Source organism: Petaurus breviceps, unplaced genomic scaffold (assembly GCF_028583685.1).
Source record: "Petaurus breviceps papuanus isolate PSGF00001 unplaced genomic scaffold, PetGlider_PUasm1.0 90692, whole genome shotgun sequence".
Lineage (NCBI taxonomy): Eukaryota > Metazoa > Chordata > Mammalia > Diprotodontia > Petauridae > Petaurus > Petaurus breviceps.
The window spans coordinates 7,770,696-7,788,173 of record NW_027187313.1 but is presented as its reverse complement, the minus strand read 5'-3'; the positions used below and the strand labels follow the sequence as shown (position 1 = coordinate 7,788,173).

Here is a 17,478-nt window from a genome sequence, read left to right as displayed (position 1 = left end):
CCTGGCCGCCCCTATGTGAACAATCTTTGATTGGTCTTTTAAAATCTTGAACTTTCAAATTCCCCTTTCTAACTGCAACTTTTTGTGCATGTGCTATCACAGTCCCTTATCCTCTTAAACCTACGGTTTGCTCTCATTGCAGGCTACAGACCTTAATTTCTTTATCTTTCTCATCAGGCCTATCAGCCCTCTTCTGGTTTCACTCACCATGATCACTTAATGTTCAACAATGCTTTTATTAGTAATCTTAGAATCTTTTGCCCCTTCTACTTTCTGCCAGTTGTCAACCCTCAGTCACCCCTGCCATCTCTGTTCTTCCTGTTCATTCTTAGAGGACATAGAATATCCTGGATTAAATCAGGAAACTGTTTACTGGGTCCACATGAACTCTCACTGCCACTTCACTTCAACAAATACTAAATCTTTAAAGAGTAAAGGCACCAGAGATGCAGAAACAAAAAATGAAATAGTCCTGCCTTCCCTCCCTATCTTTATTCCCTACAATGAATATGTTATACTTTTCCACTCTACCCAAACCATGCTGCTAGTATTCAGTAGATGAACTCACTTCCACTTTATTGAGAATATCAAAGCCATCTCATTCAACTCTTTGCCTGTCCCGTAAAACTTTTCTGTATCTTCACCCTTTCTATTCATTTTCCATCTTACCTCAAAGCTGGCAGCCCTTCTCCTTAACAAAGTCAGCCCTTACACTTTTGCTCTCATTCCTATCCCTTCCCACCTCTTTCAGGCTCTGTTCAGTATATTATTCTCTTGCAGATTCTTTCTCACCACCTTTCCCTCTGCCTACCTTTCTTTTTTATTTCCTTTCCCTCTGCTTCCGGACAAGCTCATATCTTTCCTGTCCTGAAAAAACTTCCTCAGTTTTTTCTCAAATTACTATATCCACTCTCTCCCCTCCTTCATATCGCTAAACTGTTTTTTTTTTTAAAAAGAGCACTCTCCAGATTATAAACTTCTTTAGTGTATCGTCTGTTCTTCTATAATATGACATATTTGTTTCCAAAAAGCACCTCACCATGCAAAATCACACAATAAAAACTGAAGGGCATATTGGGAAAATAACATTGGAGTACATTTACTCAGAAACTTAGTGACACACAGAAAAAGATAGCATTCTAATAAAAATGGTAGCAGAGTTTCATGCTTCTTAAATTCTTAAGAAATAAATAAACAGTACAGTAAATACTGGTGGCATCCATAGCCTCAGGCTGCTGGTTGGCCTATGCCCCAGCTATACAGGCTGATAGAAGTCTCATATAAGTTGGGTAGATCGCAGCTATAGGCCTCTGGAAGGAAGGACAGGTTTGAACCAGCCCTTCTGATCTGCCTCCTTCTGCATCAGAAGATACACAATAAATATGGATGGTACTTTACCTTGACAGAGCCCTGAAATCTTCTTGTGGAAGTGAGTACCAGAAAGGTGCTAGCTTTACTATGAAGTAGGGCAGTTTTCTCTGGAAAAGGTAAAAGATGCAGAAGAAGTTTCACAGAAGCAAACTTGAAATTCATTTTCTGCTCAGAAATGTTCCCTAATATATCAGTCACATTAGAACAATCTTACATTTCCAAAACAAGCATTTTAAGAGAATTGACTCTTTATGAATACTCAAATGGATCTATTATCTGTTATTAATGTAAATGTTTCTTCCAGTGATACCAGTTACAGCCATCCATGGCTACCCCTCCTGTGTGAATCTTCTCCATGTCCTGTCATAGCTTTGCCATGAGGATCAACCTTGTATGCTAGGTTCCTTTCTCAGTTTTGCCTACAGTTATAAGGATACCAATATAACATGAGTTATCTGTTGGTTATCCCTCACCTTGACCTCACAGCAAGCCAATCTTTTTTTTAGTCATTTACTTCTCTTATGATATCCTTTACACTGGTTTACCTTCATAATTTTCCTTTGCAGTTTCAAAGAATTACAAATTCCTTGTTTGCAGTATCTTACAGTCTGCTTATATATAACATTTGCCTCTTAATTCCCTCTTTGGGTGATTAATTTCTGTTTTTCAGAGTCTAGTATTCCATAACTGACAACCATATAATACCATCAGAAAAAAAGTAGGTGTTTAAAAAGATAGGTCTTAGTGAACTTGGGGGATATTAAAAAAGATTCTGCAATATCCTAAAGGCAGTTCAGCCTGTTCTGTTCAGTATTAGGCCCTGTCATTGTCCATTGTGTTGTATAAGATCTCTAATTACTGGTAGACTAACTGTATAGATTGTACCACTACATTTTGTAGTCTGAACAATAGGCTTTTTTCATCCACTTGATTTTTCCCATGTGGCTAATTAGAAAAAACATTTAGATTGTTTATAGATCTTTTTTTAGGAAGCTGCATAATAGCATGGCTTGATGTAGTCAGCACAATGTCATCTACCAAAACAAACATCTGAGGGACTACCTTATTTATAAAGAATCTCTCTTTGATCATAGCTCTATGCCAAATATACTCCATCTATCTTCCTTGCTGGCTCTTCTTCCTTCTCACACCATCTTATTGTAGACATTAATCAAAAGTTCTACTCTCAGTCTTCTCTCTTTATACTTTGTCAGTTTCATCCATTCAACTATCTGTGAATATATTGCATATCTTATATTTACAGTTGCAACCTTTGTCCAGAGCTTCAGACTCACATTTTCAGCTATCTGCTAGACATTTCTACCTAAACTCATTACGTCAAAAATTAATTACTTTTCCCTAAAATCTATACCCATTCTTCACTTATTTGCTTCTGTTACCTACATCACCATTTTGCTAGTTCTTCATGCTTAAAACCTCAGTGATTTTTGCTTTTTTTTCTCCCTCAAGCCCTTTTTTCCCAATAGCCAATCAGTTGCCAAGAATTTAGTCTTAGGTTTGCATCATTAAACGAACTCCTTTGATTATCATTACTTACTTTTCCATTCATCTCTGTATTCTGTAATGGTTCTTCACCTTTCCAAATGATAGTATTTGTGTAGCATTTTAAGATTTGCTTTATCTAATTTGTGTTAATTTATTTGATCTTTACAACAACCCTGTGAGGTAGGTGTTCTTATTATATCTATTTTACAAATGTGGAAACTAAGGCTAACAGATTAAATAATTTTCGCAAGATCACAAAGCTAGTAAGTGTCTCAGAGAGAATTTGAATTCAGCCTTCCTGACTCTGAGTCTAGCACTATGTGTACTCTACCACTCAGTTCTCTCCTGTATTCTACTGTAAAATAATCCAGTGTATCCAATAAAAGCATCTAATAAACTCAAAGTACTGTATAAATGTTATCTATTATTATCCAGATTTAGAAATGTAGGTTCTACTAATGCATTGTTGGTAGAGTTGTGAACCGATTCAACCATTCTGGTGAGCAATCTGGAACTATGCCCAAAGAGCTATAAATAAGTGCATAGCTTTTGACCCAGTAATACCACTTCTAGGATTGTATCCCAAAGAGATCATAGAAGCAGGAGGAAGACCTATATGTACAAAAATATTTATAGCAGCTCTTTTTGTGGTGGGAAACAATTAGAAATTAAGGGGGTGCCCATCAATTGGGGAATGGCTAAACAAGTTGTAGTATATGAATGTAATGGAATACTGTTGTGCTATAAGAAATGAGGAGCAGATGGACTTCATATTTACCTGGAGAGACTTATACAAACTGATGCTGAGTGAGAAGAGCAGAACCAGGAGAAATGTCGTATGTATGACGACCAGCTTTGATAGACTGGACTCTTCTCAGCAATGCAGAGTTATAAGACAACTCCAAAAGACTCGTGATGGAAGGAGATGTCTACATTCAGAGAAAAAACTAGAAAGAACAGAGTTTGAATGCAGACTGAAGTAAACAACCTGCTCTCTTTCTTTTTCTTTTTTGGTTTTGTTTCCTCTTTGCCATCGTCCATTCCACCGGTTTCAATCCTTCTTTACAACCTGACTAATGTCTAAGGTGAAAGTATTTGCAGAGCCTATACTTGATTGCATGACATCATGGCCGGGGGAGGGGAGAGGGAAAGAGTGGGAAAAAAATTTGAAACTTGGGATTGTGGAACTGAATCTTGTAAACTAAAAGTAAACAAACAAATTTATAATAAAGACTAAATAAATGAATGAAAGAAATGTAGGTTCTGAATTGTACTAGGTTTCTAGAGACCATTAATAAAACTGGACTTCCCAATGGACATTGTCTTAGACATTATAAACCTTTAGAGCTTTGGAAAAAATATATATCCCCTTTGACAAGAATTTGTAAATTAACCTGAGGTTTTCCATGCGTGCAGAGTAAACTAAACTCAGCTGTTGATTTATTTTGACAGGTATGATCCAAAAACAAATCAGTGGAGCAGCGACGTGGCCCCTACCAGCACCTGCAGGACCAGTGTGGGAGTAGCAGTTCTTGGAGGTTATCTGTATGCTGTAGGTGGACAAGATGGCGTCTCTTGTCTCAATATTGTTGAGAGGTGATTTTTTAAAAATCTTTTAAATCAATCAAGCAGTTACTAAGTGCTTACTGAGTGCCAGACACTGGAGCTTTTTTTTTTCTTTTTCTTTTTTGGAGGGAGGAAGGCAAAGCATTCGGGGTTAAGTGTCTTGCCTAAGGTCACATGGCTAGTAAGTGTTAAGTTTCTGAGGCCAGATTTGCATTCAGGTCCTCCTGATTCCAGGGCCGGTGCCCTATTCACTGCACCACCTACCTTCCCCAACACTGGGCCTTTTTATACAAAGAAAAAGCAAGATTGTTTCTACACTCAGGGATCTTACATTCTAAAATAAAATAAGTTTCTGAATGGAAAGAAATGTGTAGATCTTTTAAAAGAAGCTATTACATAGAGAATTGCAATAATCAGGGAATCGTTAAGTGCATTTTTCAAAGGACTAACAGGAAAAATGTTCAGTTAATCTGAAACTCTACTATTATTTAAGGCAATTCCACATCGTAAGGATATCAGTAGAGCCTGCTAAGTATCTATTAGTTATCTTTTCATTTTCAACATCCGATTAGTCCATCTTTCTTTTAATTCAGACATTTCTCTTCTGACATACTTCTTTATAATTCCTTGTTTTCAATGTGTTATCCCCTGCTCACGCCCACCATTTGCCTCTCCATTGTGATTCTTCATTTCCTTTGTTAAGAAACTGTAGTGTTCCATGATTCACCATCATCACAACAACAAAACAATGTTGGGGTTTTAAAAATGGACCTTAGTTTCAAGGAGGAACTTGGGGATCATTAAAAGAATTTTGCTAAGTATCATTCTCGTCCCCCTCGTTAACCAGTTCTGCCATCCACTCTGCATTCTTTCTGCCGTTATATATAATGAGTTCGTTGTCTCCGTGTTATCTAGCACTTAGTTGTGCTATCCTGAAATCTTGGTAGATTTATGGAAATAATTTTGTATTTATGTGTGGTATATCCTTTCTTCTTCAAGATCTGACATTCCCTTTTGTATCTCCCTATACAGCTTTATACACAGTTGTCTTTTTTTTTTTTACCTTTGTTCAGTTATTTCAGTTGTGTTCGACTCTTCATGACCCCTTTTGGGGTTTTCTTGGCAAAGATACTGGAGTGGTTTGCCATTTCCTTCTCCAGATTATTTTACAATGAGGAAACTAAGTCAAACAAGATTAAGTGCCTTGCCCAGGGTCACACAGCTAGAGGTAGACAGGGTCAAGTGACTTGCCTAGAGTCACACAGCTAAAAGGTTTCTGAGGTCATATTTAAATTTAGTTCTTCCTGTCTCCAGACCTGGTACTCTATTCTCTGCACAATCTAACTGCCCTGGAGCCCAGTAAATGTTAACTGAATTTTCACTATTTTCTACTTATATTTCATTCTGACTCTGGCATAAATCCACAGGATATTTTTCCCCCACAAGCTAATTAAAATGTTCACAGGTTCATTGCATTTGATAATAAGCAAGAATATATATTCAAGGATCTTTGGTGTAATGTAGATCCTTCAAAAAGAGTTCCCTATTAATCAGAACATGCACCCAGGCTTTACATTTTCTTACTACAGATATGACCCAAAGGAGAATAAGTGGACTCGAGTGGCTTCCATGAGTACCAGGAGGCTCGGGGTGGCAGTGGCTGTGTTAGGAGGATTTTTATATGCTGTGGGTGGCTCTGATGGAACATCTCCTCTCAATACAGGTTAGTCCTTTCTAAGATATGACTGCTTCCCTAAAACAGATGAAAAAGTTGCCAAGATGCCAGACCACTAATAATAGTGACAGTAGCTAATCTCTAGCACTTGCTATGTGCCAAACACTGTGCTGAGCACTTTACATTTGTCTCATTTGATCCTCCCAACAGCCTGGGAGGCAGATGCCATTATTATACCCATTTTACAGATGAAAAAACTGAGGCAAGCAGTTAAGTGACTTGCCCAGGGTCACACAGCTACCAAGTGTCTGAGGCTGGAACTCAGATCTTCCTGTCTCCAGGCTTACTACACCACCTAACTGCCCTAGGCAGAGCTTCTGTGCAAACAAGTTACTATAGCTTTCTTCTCTTGTTCTAAAATAGAAAGAGTAGCAGTTACCTCTAGACACTGAACAGATAGCTATTTATCCCCTGGCATGGTCTAAAACTTTGCCTTTTCCCCAAATTGTTCTACAGGTTTAGCTTCTAAGATAGACCAAAAGTGTTCCAATCTTCTTTTCTTTCCAAGCTATTAGATAGCTATGGAAAACAAGAATAAGATACTTTCTTTAACTTGGTCACATTTACAAAGAAATGCTTTGCTTTAATCCATTCTTCTTATTCCTGTCCAAGAAAACAGATACTCAACTGTTGGTGGGAGCTGGTGATTTTAATCATTACCAGTCCCAGACTCAGAGAATATTTTTGCCTGAGCCTATTAGGATTCTCGGTTTGTCTTTCCTGGCATAGGAAGTAAGACTACTCTCAGCAAGAGATGATGGGAACATTTGAATATTATAATGGAGAACAGATGTTAGAATAAGCCTAAAAGAGATCATCCAGTTGGGAAAATATGTGATATTCCACACTGGTAGAAGTGACTTTCCATAATTATCTGCTATTAAGTAGTTTGCTCTATTTAAGAGTATAGCCTGAAAGGGAGTTAACATCTGGACTGCCTATTAAGAATTTGCCTTATTTAAAACTATAAATCATTGAAGTTATAGTGATCTGGGCTTACAAAAGCCCACTGGCAATATATACTGAAGAAGTGGAGATGTTTTAAGAATCCCTTAATGATTTTATTTCCCCTGCAGTGGAGCGCTACAACCCTCAAGAAAACCGCTGGCACACAATAGCCCCTATGGGGACCCGTCGGAAACACCTGGGCTGTGCAGTGTATCAGGATATGATCTATGCAGTAGGAGGCAGAGATGATACCACTGAGCTCAGCAGTGCAGAGAGATACAACCCTAGAACCAACCAGTGGTCTCCAGTGGTGGCCATGACATCCCGCCGAAGCGGAGTAGGTACCAGGGAGCTGCCTGGCTTCTCTTTGTTGGGAGCTGGTTAAAAGGAATTATCAGGGAAACATTCTTTCTGTAATCTTTAAAGGATATTGCAGTAGAATGGAGGCTGTGGACTGCTATTCCCTAATTGTTTAGTTTACCGCAGGTGTTGTTTGTAAGTCTACTTGTTGTGCATAGAAGAAAGCTTTTTTCAGTGTATCACCTTTAAAAATGAAGCTTTTGTGTACTTTTGTCACCAGCTAAAATTCTAGTATTGAGTCATATCTCAATTAGGAAATTGAGTTTATTTTTAATGTTTTGCATCTTTTCCCACGCTGTAAGTTATCTTCAACTACTTCTTTCTTCCACACTAATTCGATCTGTAACCATTTTAGCAAAATACTCTGTAGCCCAGTGACCAAGCCACCGAAAGGCAAGACATTGCCCATCTCCAGGGGTCACTTCTGTCCCAGTTCATCCTAGAGATACAGGTCCCTGTCAGGTCGACTCAGGAGATTTGTTGAACAAGACATAGCCCTGGACAGAGATGACTTCTAGAAGTTCAAGTACAGGATACATTCATTCTGGTATATTTTTAGTACGTTTTTTAATCCCAGATTTCAACGAAAACAGGAAGGGACTAAGCATTTATTATGTTCCTGCAGTGGGCTTTACTAAAGTGCTGTACCAAGCACTTTGTAAATATTGTCTCATTCACTCCACACAACAACCCTCTTAGGTCAATGCTTTATTATTATCCCCATTTTACAGTTGAGGAAACTGAGGCAGACAGCAGTTAAGTGACTTGCCCAGTCACAGAGTGGTAAGTGTCTGAGGGCCTATTTGAATTCAGGTCTTCTGTCCTCCAGGTCCAATTCTCTATCCACTGTACCTCTGGTGTGGTAGAATAGTATATGTAAAAGTACAGCTGTGCAAATCCAGGTGTTATTAAGGCAGAAATAGCATCTTCCTGCTACCAGTCCTACCAGTTAATCAAAAAGCATTTATTAAGCACCTGCTGTGTTCCATGCCCTGTGCTTTAAAGAGTTCATTCATATTCTGCTGTGAGGACACTGTATATTGGGGTAGGGGTGTGCAGAGTATATTATAAACAAATACTGGGTAGTTTGGGGAGGAGAGGCACTAGCAGTTGTGGGGATCAGGAAAGATTTCATATAGAGGGTAGAGCTTAAGCTGAATCTTGAAGAAACAAAGGATGCTAAGAGATGTTGGTGAAGAGGGAGTCTATTCTAGGTATGAGGAACAGCCAGTATAAAGGCAAGGAGGTGGGAGATGGAGTGTCCTGTGTGAGGAATAGCAAGATGGCCACATTCCATAGAGTGTGGGAGAGAGAATAATGTATAATAAAGGTATTACAGATTTAGACCACATTGCGAAGGGATTTAAATGCCAGACAGAGGATCCTAGAGGCAATGGAGAGCCACTAAACTTTCTGAGTAGGGAAGTGGCATAGTCAGACATGCTCTTTAGAAAAATCACTTTGGTAGATATGTGGAGGATGAGTTGGATAGGAGAGAGAATGAAGGCAGGGAGATGAATGAGGAGGTTCCTGCAGTAATTCATGTCAGGGGTAATGATAGCCTGAACTGGAGATATGGCCATGGGAATAAGTGAGAATGGTTCAGGTATGGCAGATATTTAAGGGGGGGTGGGGAATCTGCAAGATTTAGCAACTTAGGCTAAAAGTGCCCCTCCTTCTTTTATGTATGTACAGTGAAGGAGAAGAGTTGATGAAGATGCCAGCTTAAGATTCTGAATCTGGTGGGACGAGAATAATGATGGTGCCTTCAGTAGAAATAGGGAAGTTTGGAAGAGAAATAATTTTTACAAAAAAGATAATGAATTCTGTCTTGAACATGTTGAGTTTGAAATGTTTTTGGAATATCCTTTTCACATTGTCTACTAGGCAGTTGCTGATGTAGGCCCAGAAGTCAAGAGGAGGATTAGGGCTACACATAAAGAATTAGCAATCATCAGCATAGAAATTTAACTCATGCTGATGAGTTCACCAGTGAATGAATGAATAAAAATTCATTTATTTAGTGTTTACTTTGTGCTGAGCACTTTGCTAGAGAAAAGCTCTCATGTTCTAATTCATATTCATGTCTAATTCATGTTCTGACATGTTCATGTTCTAATTAAAGGAGATAACACATAAGAGCTTAGCCACAGGGTAGATGAAAAGGCCTAAATCAGGGAGGGTGTCTTCCATGCAGGGAGGGGAGCAGCCTCCACAATGAGGACAAATGGGCCTAAAAATCAGACGGCACTGGGGATTCTTGTTTCCCTCGAGAAGAATAGAAATAGGGGACCATTGTCCAGCCATAAGGGGTAAGAAGGGAACATTGGCCAAAAAGGTTGCAGTTAAGTTCCAGAGTAGCTACGGCAGGGAAGGGGGAGGACAGCAGTGAAGTTATTTTGGTTAGCATCAGTGAATACTAGTTTGCACTAATAATAAACTAAAATATCAATACTGCCAAAGCATAAAGCAAAGAGTGGAAATAACAACTATCAACTCATATTACTTATAACTAATGAACAGTCTTTTAGCTTAAATTCAGAGTTTCAGAACTGCAAATACTCTCAGCCATCTAATCCAAATCATGCCCCCCCCCCCAAAAAAAAAAATTCTTCCCTACAACCTAGCTAAAAAGTGGTTATTCAGCCTCTGCTTATAGAGTTCCAATGATGGAGGATCTACCAAGCCAGCTAATTCCATTTTGGATAGTTGAGTCTTTCCTTTATTCATCAGATCTAAATTTGTCATATTTTAATTTTCAGAACAAATCAAATCCTTCTTCCATATGTCATCCCATCAGATACGTAAAGATAACTACTACATCCCCCTATCCCAGTCTTCTCTGCTTCAGACTAAATGTCCCCAATTTCTTCAGCCAGTCCTTAGATATTTTACCCTCCTAGTTGCCATTCTGTAGATACTCTCCTGCTTATCTATTCTTTTTGATATCATTACTATACCCATTTGATTATATTTTCCCAATGAGTGGAATTTGTAAATATTCTTATATTACGTTATTTTCTTCCATCTGAATATTAATGTTTTGGGAGCTGTTGACTTTTTCTGACATTTTTTTTTAAAACTGTAATTTTGTAAATTTGGTCATTTAACAACAGATTTATAGACTTATCCATTTCCTTTTCTATTTATATATAATTAAACTGAAGATGACTGCATGTGGGTGGAAGGATTCAAATAAATTTGAACAGTATTTTTTGGTCCAAGCCTATGATTTCATCAGTGTAAGGAATTTCAGATAAAGAAAGCCTCCATACCAATACAATTGCAATATACTTTAATAGTCTTACAGTGTTCCGTGATCTTAAATAATTTAACAGTGGTCACATAGAGAGTGGATATCAGAGTCAAAATTTGAACTCACATCTTTCTGCTTTAGAGGCCAACCCACTTTCCACTGCTGCCTCTTATTGAATACTAGTTAATAATAAATATAATAGCTGATATTTATGTAACCCTTTCAGGTTTTCAAACCCCTTTTTTATATATTATCTAATTTTATCATAGAGCCTAAAGAGTTTTTTTTATTAAAGAGACCGGTCTAATCAGGAAGACCAGTCTAAAATTTGCTATGACTTTCTGTCTCCTGAATAACTTTTATGTTTTTTCCTATAGGTTGGCCTTGCAGTAGTGAATGGACAGCTTATGGCAGTAGGAGGTTTTGATGGTACAACATATTTGAAGACAATTGAAGTCTTTGATCCTGATGCTAACACATGGAGGTAATCTTCAAGCTGTACTGAAAAATCATCTCATTCACAGCAAACTTGGGCCTTTATATGAACATGAGATAACATGTGATCTGGAATAATTGAGTCAAGTTGTTCCTTTTGGAGTTCATTCGAAAGACTAGTATCATAGTATTTAATTGGATTTGACTTGAACCCATATTAAAATGAATTGGTTAAGTGATCTAGCTTTAAAATCTTTGTGTCTTTATATCACTTGAGGCAGCCATTTCTTTTCTTTCTTCCTTTTTTTTTTTTGCTTTTTTTTTTGGAGGGGGGAGGGCAGGGCAATTGGGATTAAGTGACTTGCCCAAGGTCACACCGCTGGTGTTAAGTGCCTGAGGCTGGATTTGAACTCAGGTCCTCCTGATTCCAGGGCCAGTGATCTATTCACTGCGCCACCTGGCTGCCCGAGGCAGCCATATCTTAACCTTATAGATCCCCCTCCTGGTTAGAAAAATTTTTGATAGACTAATGCAGTTCCTGACATTGGTTCTTTAGGTATTTGCTCCTTTGTAAGATAACTCTAGTCACAGAGAGAACTTTATGGATAATCCAAAGTTGTTCATTGCAATATTACTATTACCTTGAATCATTTTGCCAAAGTATTCAGACAGCTTTTACATATAATCAAATCAGCTTATAGTAACTCCTCATGATTCCGTAGGTGATGTCCTAAAATAGATTTCATTATATATTCATAGAATCGTGATTTTAGAGCTATGAAACCTTCGAATTCAACTTGATTGTTTTAAAGATGAAGAAACTGAGATGCAGAGAGATTAAATAACTTTTAGTAAAATAAGTAGTAGGTTTGGGAATAGAAACCAGATCTCCCGACTCCCTGGTCTAGCACTCTGGAAGACACAAGCTTGAGTGACTTTCTTCCCTTACTGTGAGGCATTTCTTTTCATCGTGGGTTTTGGGGAATGTTGGATAAAAACAATTTGGGAAGTCATCCAAAGTTTTCCATTGATGCTACTATTTAATTCCATAATCTTACAGCTGAGTTTCTACATGTGTGAAAAAGGAGCCCTCGAATATTTCTAAAGTGCTTCCAGCCCATGAGGCAGGTGTTAACCGTCCCACTTTACAGATGACAAAGCTGAGGCTTGTGTGATGTGACTTGGCCCAATAAGTGCCAAGAGCCAGTACTGTGATCCACATCTCGTGGCCCCTCCTGTGGCTTTCTGGCACACCAAACCGCCTCCCACATTCCTAGGTTACATTTGTGAGATGCTTTAAGATCATCTGAGAGATCCTGTCTGGTTTTTGCAAATGCTTATCACAAACTTACTTCATCATCTCTAAAGATTTGTGTTCTATTCTATGGAAATGATTTTTCTTGTTTTAGACGCTGCCCTTTGTATACTAGCAATATTAGACATCAGTGAGTCATAGAATTGAATGCTTGAAGGAACCGTAGTCCCCTAGCCTTTATACGGTACTATTCTGCCTCTGTCACTTGTAACTGAACAGGTTTGGACAGTTTTTTATGGAAAATACCACTCTTTCAACTGATGCTGCTTTAGACTGGTTTCTTGTATGCTGTATTAATTGGCAGATAATTTTAAAGTAATCATTATCCTTGTAGGAGATTTATTTCATTATAAATCTGTCAGATCGCATGGAAAGAAAATAGTGTCAATATGCCTTGGATTGGCATGAATTTTTACAATTCACTTACATCGAATACTTACTCCATTATTTGAACCCTATGCTAAACTATTTTGGGAAGAGCTTCCAAAGTGTGCTTATTTGGTAGGGATTTGATTTAATTTAGCCTTCTTACTAAATTATGACTTGCAAAAAGTAATTGCTAAAACCTGTAACCAGGTATTACTAGGTGCTGTAATCCCTACAAGAAAAAATAGCCAGCATGCTGTACTAATACAACTTCTGATTTAGACATTTCCCCCGATAGGTTCTTCTGGTTTTCATCAGCAACAGGAATCCTTTTAAGGACTTGGTCATAGCATTTAAAGAGACATGAATTCACTCATTCATTCAGCAAATGTATTGATTGGGTGCCTGCCGTGTGTCAGGCACTGTGTGGGCTGTGGAGTTATCCAAGATCTGGTAAGAAAGTAAGGAGAAGGAAGAGTGCTGGAAGATCTATTACTAAGCTTTTTGCTACTATATTAACTACTCTGACCAGATCGTCAGGGGTTTTTCTTAGGACAGTGATATGTTTCTGGCTGCCGTTCTAGGTTCAGCCTTTCTACACTAGCCCCAGAGAATTTTGCCCTCATGATTCTTTTTTTTTTTTTTTTTTAAGCAAACAGGGTTAAGTAACCCGCTCAAGGCTACACGGCCAGTCATCTCCGGGCGTGGTGCTGAGTGTCTGAGCCCGGGACTCGATTTCCAGGCCATCCCAACACTGGAGCCGGTACTCCCACTCGCCAAGCCACCCGGCCGCCCCTAAGCAATTGGGGTTAAGTAACTTGCTCAAGGTTACACAGCCAGGTGTTTCTGGGTGGGTGCTAAGTGTCTGAGCCCGGGATTCGATCTCCAGGTCTTCTCAACACTGGAGCCGGAGCTCTTACTCGCTGTGCTACCTGGCCGCCCCCCTTCATGATTCTTATAATCCTCCTTCTCTCATAGTCTCTCCACCACTGCTTCTTTTTTTTTTTTAACAGTACAAATATGTTTTTTAAAAAAAGAGGAAAATTATATCAGTCACTTTAGAAGACCTGAGAGAGGCCATATTTCTTTCCAATGTAGCAACATCTATTTTAATATTTCAAATTAAGAAAAGAAATGATCTACTTGAAGCTTGGCATACTTGGAATATTGTATACTTTGTGGAACAATTGAGCTTTTTTACTTTTAATCTCATAATCCTAAAATATGGTTCCTCGGTCCTCTTTTCCTTAGGTTGAAAAGGTCAGCAAACTGAAATGGGTAATGGTGATTTAGTCTGTCACAGAAACTTAAGAGTTGGGGAGCTTCTCAAAGGCCATCAAGCCCAAATAGAATCTGTGAGGGATCCTTACCATAGCATCTTCTGAGGAGTAATTAGTCATCCAGCCTTCCCTTGATGATCCCTAGTGAAGCAGCTCCTTTTCCTTTGCAATAGTTCTCAGTTTTTCCTTAGGTCAAAGCTAGATCTTTTGCCTCCCAGCAGTTTCCACCCTTTGACCCAGTTTCTGAATACATTTTTAATACCTCTTCCATTCAGCATCCTGTCAAGTGCTCAAAAACAAGTCCATGTTCCCTCTCCCCCAGGCTAAATAACTAGTTTTTTCAGTTGGTCTTTGTACAGTGTGACCTCGAGTCCCCTTGCCCTCCCCAGTGTTCCCCTCTGGACTATCTCCCCCATTGGTATCCTTTAAGGCATAATGTTCTAAGCAGAACAAGTTCCTCAGGATGTATGACCTCAACAGATGAATCACTATCACATCGAGTATCCTGGACATGCCTTTCTCAGGGCAGCCTAGGATACCATTAGTTTTTGCTGGCCATGTCCTATCACAGGAAACCAGATTCTGTTCTAAATTTTGTTATATTGATTTTATGTGAGCACTTCTAGCAATGAGTGATTACTCTGGGCTTGGGTTTTTTTGGTTTTTGGCTTTTTTAATCAGAGGTTTCTGTTCTGTTTCATTTTGGGTTTTATATCCCCCATTGCCTAGCAGAATATCTAGTATATGGTAGACAATTAATAAAGACATATTGGCTGAGTGATAGACTAATGATTTTTTTAAAGTGAAATTTGAGTAGAGAAATCCCCAAATACCTGGACATATTATGTTTTTCATTTTTAACTATAAGGTATAACACACCAGAGAAACATATCTTCTGTAAACATTTTTGACTAATTTGTTATCTTGTGCTAGTATTATGTGACTGGTCTCTGAGTCTGTTAGAAAATCTGACTCTGTTTCTCTTTTTTGCAGGTTATATGGTGGTATGAATTATCGTCGGCTAGGGGGTGGTGTAGGTGTGATTAAAATGACACATTGTGAGTCTCACATATGGTAAGCGACTGTGAGGAAGCCCTGTGGTTCTCATTCACATATATGCCTGTGTGTCTAGTGGAAAGACTCATTGACTTTGGAGCTGTATGAGGTTCTTGAAAACAGATCAAATTGTATTCTTTGCCGGTGCCTCAATGTGGAAATATAAATCCAGTGACTTTCCTGAAAGAGCAGCTATTGGAAACTACATTGGCTGGACTCTTCTCAACACATTGAAGCTTCGCTTATGTTTTAATTTTTTAAATATCTTATAAGCTTTTTGAGCAAAAAACCTTCAGAGCACTCCAGCATAAGCAAGACCCCAGCACCAAAAGGTGTGTTGGGAGTCTGGCAAAGGGAACAAGTTGCCTCTTCCAAGATGAAATGAAATGATTTCCCACATCGTGGAAGCTATAGTATGGAGTGGGCAAAAGTGGAAAATGATACTAAAAACATTACTTTTGCCTTATTTACAGAAAGCTTCAGAAAAAAAGTACTTGACCTACAAGATGCCACCTTTGCACAAAAGTTTTTGACAATGTGCAGAAGAATATTTATTTTTTTTGTTTTCATTTGTTATATAGTTTTCTTTGTACTTATCACCAAAAAAGGAAGAAAAAAAAGATAAACAACAAAACCCGTAATTGTTAAAGTAATTGACTTTGAAAATGCTCATTTTGGGGGGGATAAGACTACACATAACCTATTTTTCTGATTATTCCAATTCCAAAACTATATATGATGGATCGGCTCTTAAGGATCACAATTACAAAAAATAATTATCCAAAATACATTAAGTAGTCAGCCTTCTTATTTATCTGAAGTTCCATAAGACTTGAAAGTCTTTAAAAAAAACCTCATTTTTAAAACATTAGAAGTCAAAAAGGAATGTTAAGTCAATAAAAGTCTAGACTCTCAAATGCTGCAGTTTTCTTCAGTGACAACTTGATTCTTGTTTTCCTATGTGAACTTGTTCATTGACTGCTTTTATTACGATCTTTTTAAAACAATGTTCCTCCTAGGTTTTTCTGCTAGAACTAGAGCTCTGCTCAGTGCCTCTAAAAAGCCAGTTAGGGGACCCTCCTGTACTGCCTGGAGAACCCTGCAGAATCATCTGCAACTCTGCAAGAGTTCTTGCTCAAAAGCATTGCAGACTGAAGCAACTTTGCTTTCTATTTCCTTATCACTACCACGGACCAGCAGGGAGAGTTGTTGTCTCCCCCTCAGTGAATACTGTTATGCAAGTCCTTACACTTAGTACAAAGGCCTGGAGAGAGGCTGAGGCCTGCCTGCAACAAGATGGGATTCTGGAGTTTGTGTAAGAGTACATGTTAGTGAGCAAAACCAACTGAGGCGTCTGACTAACAATATTTGGTTTGTCGTGTAAAGCTACACACTGTTGTCTTCATCCTCCCTGGTGAAGAGCTAGGCATGTAAGATTAGTGAAAAGGAAAAGCAATGATGAAAAACCCTCATTTCCTCTGGGTTTTTTCCTTGTTTCCTTATTCCTGTGTTTGATATGAAAGTCTTGGAATAAGACTTCCATGATGACAACAAAAGTGAATGACCATCCCTTTTTCCCCCAACAAAAATGGTTGGCAATTCTTGTGTTTACATTTGAAAATCATTTGCACCTTTACAAGAAAAAAAGTATTTGGTAAACAGTTGTTTACATGTATCATTTATGCTTTTTCTAGCATGAGTAACTTGTTAAAAAAAAATAGTGTTTACCTTAATAAATTTCTTTAATGCTATTTAGTGCTTGTTCCTTTTTATTTAGTGATCAGTGCAGCTGTCCAGCTGCTTTCTACTTGCTTATTGATAGACCTCATAGATTGTCTTTACAATTCAGATGTGAGTAATTTAAATTTAAAGAAATAAGAGAATTGAGAATTGTCAGCCAAAATTATGACATTTAATTATATAGTTTAACATAGGTTGAGATAGCATTAATACTTACCTCTGTAAGGTTCTTCCCAGTGTAGGTGTTCAGAAAGGGATTATAACTTGAAACATTGTCAGGAACCAGATGCCACAATAGATAATGTGCTTTCCTTGTTTTATTTAAACTGTGTAGTGTTGATTAAGTACCTATATTACATAACCTAAAGTTTCTTACTTAAGGGTTTTTCTTTCTGGAATGCATCATGCATGCGTTTGCAGCATCTGGTAGTAAATATCCAGTACTGTCCAACACTATTGATATTGCTTCTTTTTAGAGGAGAAGAACAAAATTCTGAGAATTGCTAGAATTAAGGAACCCCCAGGCTTAAGAAAAATTCCTGTA

The 17,478-nt window shown here is 38.2% G+C and overlaps 1 protein-coding gene across 1 annotated transcript in view; it reads left to right on the top strand.

The window, feature by feature from the left end:
• KLHL20 (kelch like family member 20) overlaps window positions 1-16,945 on the top strand; it is a 71,777-nt gene extending 54,832 nt beyond the window's left edge. Inside the window, exons 8-12 of the mRNA XM_069065557.1 lie at window positions 4,330-4,473; window positions 6,033-6,166; window positions 7,255-7,463; window positions 11,120-11,226; window positions 15,132-16,945. Coding sequence (XP_068921658.1) covers window positions 4,330-4,473; window positions 6,033-6,166; window positions 7,255-7,463; window positions 11,120-11,226; window positions 15,132-15,216 — 679 coding nt within the window. The 3' untranslated portion in view covers window positions 15,217-16,945. The remainder of the gene's footprint in view (window positions 1-4,329; window positions 4,474-6,032; window positions 6,167-7,254; window positions 7,464-11,119; window positions 11,227-15,131) is intronic.
• The last annotated feature ends 533 nt before the right edge of the window (window positions 16,946-17,478 follow it).